A 7,498-nucleotide genomic window follows, 5' to 3' on the forward strand; every position below is an offset into this window, starting at 1 on the left:
GTGCGAGTTGAATTCAGCAGCCCTCAGACCTGGAGTATGCGCCTCTACTGTCTCGGGGGAGAGGAAGGACTTGCTTTGCTGTTCAGGAAGGCAATTATCTCTCACTTTTTGCAGGTTCCCATTAAGACCCCTTGAGGTGTACTTAGGAACACCTGTATGTGACTGTCATGTGAGGGCTGCGGGCTTGGGAGGATTTTAGCAGGTTTTCGTCTGATTTAAACTTAATCCAACACTACTGAGAAAGGAGGTATCTTTGGGTTTTCTTTGAAATACATGGTGCCTCTCTAGGAGCCAGACCTGGTTAATCAAACTTGTGGTCTTCACGGTACGTTTGCTTTAGTAGCTTAATAAATGACCCAATAATTCAAATGATGAATTAAAATTGTAATGTGTGAAGATGGTAGATGATAGTTAAAAGCGGCCAACCAAAAAGTGATGAAATCTTACCCGTGTATTAATCCAGCTCCCCACAGGTCACTTCCCTAGGAGATACTGGCATATCTTTGCTCTGTGAAATGTGAAGAAGGGACATTGCGGGGGTATAGGGAGGGTGTACTGTATGTCACACTCATGCGTGGTGTGCCGGGGCATGAAGTCATAGATGAACCAGGTTGTTCTCATTCAAGTTGTTCCTGTGTCTGTTTATTCTTATTAAAACAACAGTGATGTTAAAACCATTTCATGTTCTTTAGCAGTGGTCTCTGCAGCCTTACATCTAGACGTGTGCAGGTCGAAAAGAAAGCACTTAGTTGTAAGGGACTCTGAGGAATAAGAAATCATTATCTTTGTAAAACATGAAGTAAAGGTAATCTTCTCAAAGTTGACATACCAGTGAGTACTTCTGGCAGATTTCCCTACCTCAACAGAAAGTCACCCATAGCTCCTGGAACTGCGTATTTGTTGCTTGAGAAGTATAAAGTGCTCCTTGCCTTAGAAATACCTGAGTCTACTAATGCCTCCAAGTGGTGAAATCAGAATTTGCAGTTGACTGTGACACACTAGTGCCTTTTTCTGGTGGCACTGTTCACTGTTCAAATGTCAACCCACACATTATTAAGGGCTGGGTGTATGAGTTGTGACCAAAAATTACAGTAAAGTTTTAAATTTTAAAAAATTTATTACAGTAAAAGACACGTTGCCATTAATCCGCCTCAAAATACTCCCCCTCACTTCAAACACACTTATCCCATCGTTCTTACCACTTTCTGAAGCAGTTCTGGAAGTCCTCTTTTGTGAGTGTCTTTAGTTGCACTGTCGTGGCTGCCTCGATGTCCTGAATTGATTCAAAACATTTACTTTTCATGGTCATTTTGACTTTGGGGAAGAGCCAGAAGTCACACGGTGCCAGATGCAGTGAATAAGGTGGATGAGGACACACCATAATGTTTTCATTTGACAGAAATTGCCATAAACCAGAAGCGATGTGTGACACGGAGCATTGTCAAGATGGAGGATGAAACCATTTGCTCATTTCACGTTAAGGCGTTGTTCATGATCTATGATTTACTTTAAAACACACCTTCTCTCAACTGTAGCTCACACCCACTGGCTGCACCAAACAAGTTGAAACTTGTCACATGCTGTTACTAAGGTTCAACGCGCGCTTCCTGTACTGAAGATCCCTGCCTTTCCATGGGATGGCAATTGGCAGCAGCATTCCCCGTCTTTTTTGATCACACCACATACGCTGTACTCCATGACAGCAGTACCTGCTCCAGAGTCAGTCTTCCGGGGATAGTTGGATCCATTCAGTCTTTGGTTCACAAGCACTTACCAAGTTCCTTTTCGGTACCAGGTACTGGATGTGGTAGGAGAATAAAAGGTCACGATTTAGCCTGGCTGCTAAGATGCGGCCTAGCGATTGACAGCTAACACTAAGGGCTATCGTAAAGCTGCAGGTTCTGAGTGCAGTGACCATACCCTTTGAAAGCGTGGTCTTTCGGGAGGTTGAAATGAGTTGTGAAATATTACTACATGACAAACAAGTGGGATAAAATGAGTGACTCTACCCTGTCTCATCTCACTTGCTGGTGCTGGTCCTCGTCTGGCACTTAAGGCTCGAAATATATTTATTGAGCCTTCAGTATATTCCATGCTAAGCTCTTACATGTGTTAATTTACTTAATTGTCATAACCACCTTATGAAGTAGGTACTGTCATTCCTACTTTACAGATGAGGAAGCTGAAGTGCAAAGAAGTTAAGGACCTTGCTGAAGGTCATGAAGTAGAGGCAGGATTCAAATTTAGGGAACATTCCCCAGAGTCCTATGTTTTTAAATGATGTAATATACTGTCTCTGGTGGAAGCATACCATCTGGTGGGTAGAGCTCGGCAGAGTGCTATTCCCCTGACCCTGCCTGCCTGCAGCGCTTTTCTCTCTCTCGATTGGCTCCTCTCCCTAATACTGAATAGCAGTTGGTGAATGCGGCAGGAGGTCCTACTCTGTTGTCCCAGATGTGAACCTGCCTCTGCCTTTAACCAGTTGGGTAACCTTGCTTCTCTGACATATTTCCTCATCTGTAAAGTGGACATTATAATCATTTAGGGGATGAAATACGATGACAAACTTAGCAGTTTTTGGCTCTGAATAAGCACTTAATAAATGTTAGCAAATTTTTATTATCATTGTCCTCTAGCCTTGAGAATGAGCCAGGAAACAATTTCTCAGAAACCAGATTCTAGAAGCTAGGTTGGCAGTCAGTTTTCCTTTGGTTTTGACAAGACAATAATTTTATTCTGTGTATTTCTCTTGACTCTTTTGGTGTGAAAAGCAGAGAGGTAAAGCATTATTTGACAGATGTATGGATTCAAGCAAGAAACTGAGGTCCAATTGCAAAGAAATGCCTTGTATAACTCAGAGCCCTGTCTGAGGAGACACAGAGGACCCTAGAGGGCGGAGAAGGAACAGCGCAGGGGCTAGTTCCAGAGTCGCATCCTCGGTTAGTTCACTTACAAGTGTGGGTGAGGGTCCCTTGTCAGTAGGCAGAGATATTTTTCCTCTGCTTTAACACGTGTCTGCTGGTTAGTGTTTATTAAACAAAACTGACTTTTTCTTGATGTGAACTGGAATTTGTGACTTGTCCAAAATGCAGAGGCAGAGGAGTTCTATAACTGAAGGCTTGTTGAACCCCTTTCCCTGCCTGTTCCTGTGCCAGACTTTCTCAAAGTGCTTATTTGCCAGTCGTTGATTCTCAGATCACATGGCTGGCTCACTCTGTAGGCTCCAAGCCGGAGTGCTGCTGCCACCACCACCACCACCACCACTGCTGCTACCACCAGCCGTGCAGTTTCCTCATATAAGGATGTGACCTGCCATGAAGCTTTCACCTTCCTCCTTTCTTCCCGTCTTCAGTGTTGCACCTCTTTCTCCTGGTGCTTTTGCCATGCAGCCAGTGTTGCAAAGAAAGTTTTCAGGCACCAAAGTTAAGAGCCCTTCCTCCCTCTCCAAGGAGATTTCAGTTAGCTGTGGAAAAGAAGATAATTGAGGGGCTCCTGTGCCTCTGTGCTGCAGAAGGAAGAGTTGGCTTCCGGATAGTGTGCGAGCTCCCAAGCCAGGTGGGGAACTTGCTGGGGCTCCTCTGAGGGCTCTGCCTGACCTGTGGAGGAGTAGACTGGGCCTAACCTGCCCAAGGACAGCGTCCCAACACACCGGAGCCACGGCCAAAGACTGGGTCATCTCCCACTCCCTTTTTCTAAGCTTAAGCTTGCTCTCCCATCCTGCCCCAAGTCTGGGGCTTAAAACAGCTCTTTCCTTTTGTTGATGAATTAGCTCACTCTTTGTAAAATGTTTCAGCTTAGGGACTGGAAAGGCTCTCTGTGCCTTCCTGTCTCTCTGTGTCTCTGAGGGTTGATGTTGATGGCTTCTGTCTTTGTCTTCGCAGGGAACTCTAATGATCCATGACAAAGAAGTCACCCTCGAGTATGTACCAAACCTGGATTTTTGGTATTGCAAACGGGTAAGTGCCAAGAATTTCTTTCCTTACAAGTAAGGATCTGGCATCACAGCTCCTTCATGTTTCCCAGGATGCTACCTGAGTGTGCATTGCCAAGAGCAAAGCTCTTCTTCCATGATTAACTTCAGATGAACTAAAGGTCAGGGCAAGGTCATCCATATTTCCTGCTTCTCAGCTTCTGCCTATGGCCACAGAGGCTCCATGCTTTCTGTTGATTATGAACTGAAAGAATAACAGTCTCTTGATTTATAACCTCTTCCCGGTTACCTTTCCTAGGGGTGACTACAGGGGAATTAGTGTTTGGAAAGGTGGATTTAGAGAAGCTGGTTCTGTGGGATGTGTACATTTTTTGGATATTTGGAGGTTTCCAAGGATGCAGAACTTCAGGTACCGTGGCATTTTACCTCTGTTAAACTCCATATTCTTGTGGAATGGCATATTAAGAGATTTTAGGCTATACTCATTAGAAGTCTGGTTTGATGGCAGTTGACCATGAAAATATGATTTGTCATTTTTTATTGCTACTACTTAGTTTCAAAAATGATTATGAAACATGTATAAAGTTTCTGAGCCATTATTTTATTATAGAACTTCCTAAAAGTCAGTAAAAACTAGCTTGACATTTTATTAATCTCAGTGAAATATAATTCGTATAGCTGTGGTTGTCATTAACCAAAGCACTCGTATTTCGTGGGTATGCTGTTCCCTTAAGAACACGTGTTAATTTAGGAAAACGTTTTTAAAATTGTAGTAAAATACACATAACATCAAATGTGCTGTTTGAACCTTTTAAAAGCATGTACTTCAGTGCATTAAGTACACTCACAGTGTTGCACAACCATCAACACTGTCTAGTCTACAACTTTTGTATCTCCCCAGAAGGAAACCTCGCATTTATTAAGCAGTCACTTCCCATTCCCCTTGCCTTTAATTCCTGGAAACCACTAACCTTTCTATCTCTGGATTTGCCTATTCTGGACATTTCATGTAAGTGGTGGAATCATTACAGTATGTGAATTTTGTGTCTGCTTTCTTTCACTTAGCATGTTTTCAAGGATCATCCATGTATCACGTATTAGTACTTCGTTTTTATGGCTGAATAATACTGTATAACTATACCACATGTTGTTTATCCATTCATCAGTTGATGGACACTTTGGTTGTTTCCACTTCTGGGCTATTGTGAATAAGACTGGTATGGTATTCATGTCCAAGTTTTTATTTGAACACCTGTTTTCAGTTCTTTTGGGTATATATACCCAGGAGTGAAATTGTTGGATCATGCGATACTTTTGTTCACCAGTTTTCCACAGACAGTAATAGCTGCATCATTTTACATTCCCACCAGCAATGTAGAGGATTCCAATTTCTCCACGTCTTTGCCAGCATTTGTTATTTTCCATTTTTTTATAATAGCCATCCTAGTGGGTATGAAGTAATATGTCACTGTGGTTTTGATTTGCATTTCCCTCACTAGTGATGGTGAACATCTTTATGTGCTTGTTGCCTCTTATGTATCTTCTTTGGAAAAATGTTTATTCAAGTCCTTTGCCCATTTTTTGTTGTTGTTGTTTTTAAGATTTTTTTATTGGTGAAGGGGAACAGGACTTTATTGGGGAACAGTGTGTACTTCCAGGACTTTTTTTCAAGTCAAGTTGTTGTCCTTTCAATCTTAGTTGTGGAGGGCGCCGTTCAGCTTCAAGTTGTTGTCCTTTCAGTCTTAGTTGTGGAGGGCGCAGCTCAGCTCCAGGTCCAGTTACTGTTGCTAGTTGCAGGGGGTGCTGCCCACCATCCCTTGCAGGAGTTGAACTGGCAACCTTGTGGTTGAGAGGACGCACTCCAACCAACTGAACCATCTGGGAGGCAGCTCAGCTCAAGGTGCCGTGTTCAATCTTAGTTGCAGGAGGCGGAGTCCACTATCCCTTGCGGGACTTGAGGAGTTGAACCAGCAACCTTGTGGTTGAGAGCCCACTGGGACATGTGGGAATCGAACCGGCAGCTTTCGGAGTTAGGAGCCCGAGCTCCAACTGCCTGAGCCACCAGGCCAGCCCTCCTTTGCCCATTTTTAATTAGGTTGTCTTTTTGTCATTATAAGTTCTTTATATATTCTGGATGTTGATCCTTTATCAGATATGTGATTTGCAATATTCTTTCCCATTCTGGGGGTTGTCTTTTACTTTCTTGATCGTATTCTTTGATGCAGAGAAATTTTAATTTTGATGCTGTTCGTTTCTTTTATGATTTTCCTTTGTTGCTTGTTCTTTGGTGTCATGAAACCATTGCCAAATCCAAGGTCATAAAGATTTACCCCTATGTTTTCTTCTAATAATTTTTTTTAACTTTTATTTATTTTTTTAAGTGTGTTTTTCCAGGACCCATCAGCTCCAAGTCAAGTAGTTGTTTCAATCTAATTGTGGAGGGTGCAGCTCACACTAGCCCATGTGGGGATCGAACCACAACCCTGGTGTTACGAACACTGTAACCAACTGAGCTAACCGGCCACCCCTCTTCTAAGAATTTTATAGTTTTGGCTTTTATATTTAGAACTTTGATTTATTTTGAGTTGATTTTTGTTCATGATGTGAGGTAAGGGTCCAAATTCATTCTTTTGGCATGTTGATATTCATCTGTCCCTGTATCATTTGTTGAATTAACTGTTCTTTCCCCCATTGAATGGTCTTGGCACCCTTCTTGGAAAACAATTGACCCTGTATTTAAAGGTTTATTTCTGTAGACTCTCAATTTTATTTTGTTGAACGATATTTTTGTCCTTATGCCAGTATTATCCTGTTTTTTATTACTATAGCTTACTATAGTAAGTTTAGTAAGTTTTGAAATTGGGAAATGTGAGTCCTTGCAATTACATATAAATTTTAGGGTCAGCTTTTCCATTTCTCCCCAAAAGGCCATTAGAATTTTGATACCATATAACATTTTAATATTGATTACCTGTATGTCTTGGGATTATGGGTGATTTTTCCCCCTCTCATATTTTCCATATCAGCTATCATGCACTGTAGTGTTTCTTTTATCATCAGAGATGGGGGGGAACTAGCATTAAAGAGAAAATTTGACTCTATTTTCTGATAACTGGCATAAAACAAATGTTGATTTCTGATGTCAGAGTTACACAGCTATTGCCAGGGCTGTTGCTTGAAAGAACAGAATGGCTTGGTTACATTATCCCATAAACTGACAGGCCACTTGCTTAGTGGTCTCAGGGGTACTTTTTAATTTTTGTGCTTTTTTGGGAAGGGTTGAGGTGCCAACCCTGTTTGTGATCTTTGGCCTGATGTGGAATGTACTGACTTTTTAAAACAGTCATAGCAGCATTATTCACAATAGCCAAAAGTAGAGACATCCCAGGTGTCCATCATCTGATGAATGGATAAGCAAGATGTATAACCATACAATCGAATGCTATTTGGCAATAAAAGGAAATGAAGTACTGATACATGCTACCACATCAGTGAGCCTCAAAAACAACTGTCCCAGACACACAAGGTCATGTATCGCACAATTCCATGGAGATAGGGGTGAGAATG

At 42.0% G+C, this 7,498-nt stretch overlaps 1 protein-coding gene across 7 annotated transcripts in view; it reads left to right on the forward strand.

Annotated features, from left to right (window-relative positions):
* The window catches only part of RBM6 (RNA binding motif protein 6), a 90,509-nt gene that overhangs the window by 67,024 nt on the left and 15,987 nt on the right, over positions 1–7,498 (forward strand). For 6 of the 7 annotated variants that reach the window (XM_081071642.1, XM_081071645.1, XM_081071640.1 and 3 more), the window contains one exon: positions 3,882–3,956. In XM_081071642.1, the coding sequence (XP_080927768.1) occupies positions 3,882–3,956 (75 nt within the window). Of the gene's footprint in view, positions 1–2,888; positions 2,940–3,881; positions 3,957–7,498 lie in introns of those variants that run through there. The other variant, XM_081071646.1, reaches the window with a different exon arrangement.

The sequence above is a fragment of the Rhinolophus hipposideros genome, assembly GCF_964194185.1.
Source record: "Rhinolophus hipposideros genome assembly, chromosome: 14".
Taxonomy (NCBI): domain Eukaryota; kingdom Metazoa; phylum Chordata; class Mammalia; order Chiroptera; family Rhinolophidae; genus Rhinolophus; species Rhinolophus hipposideros.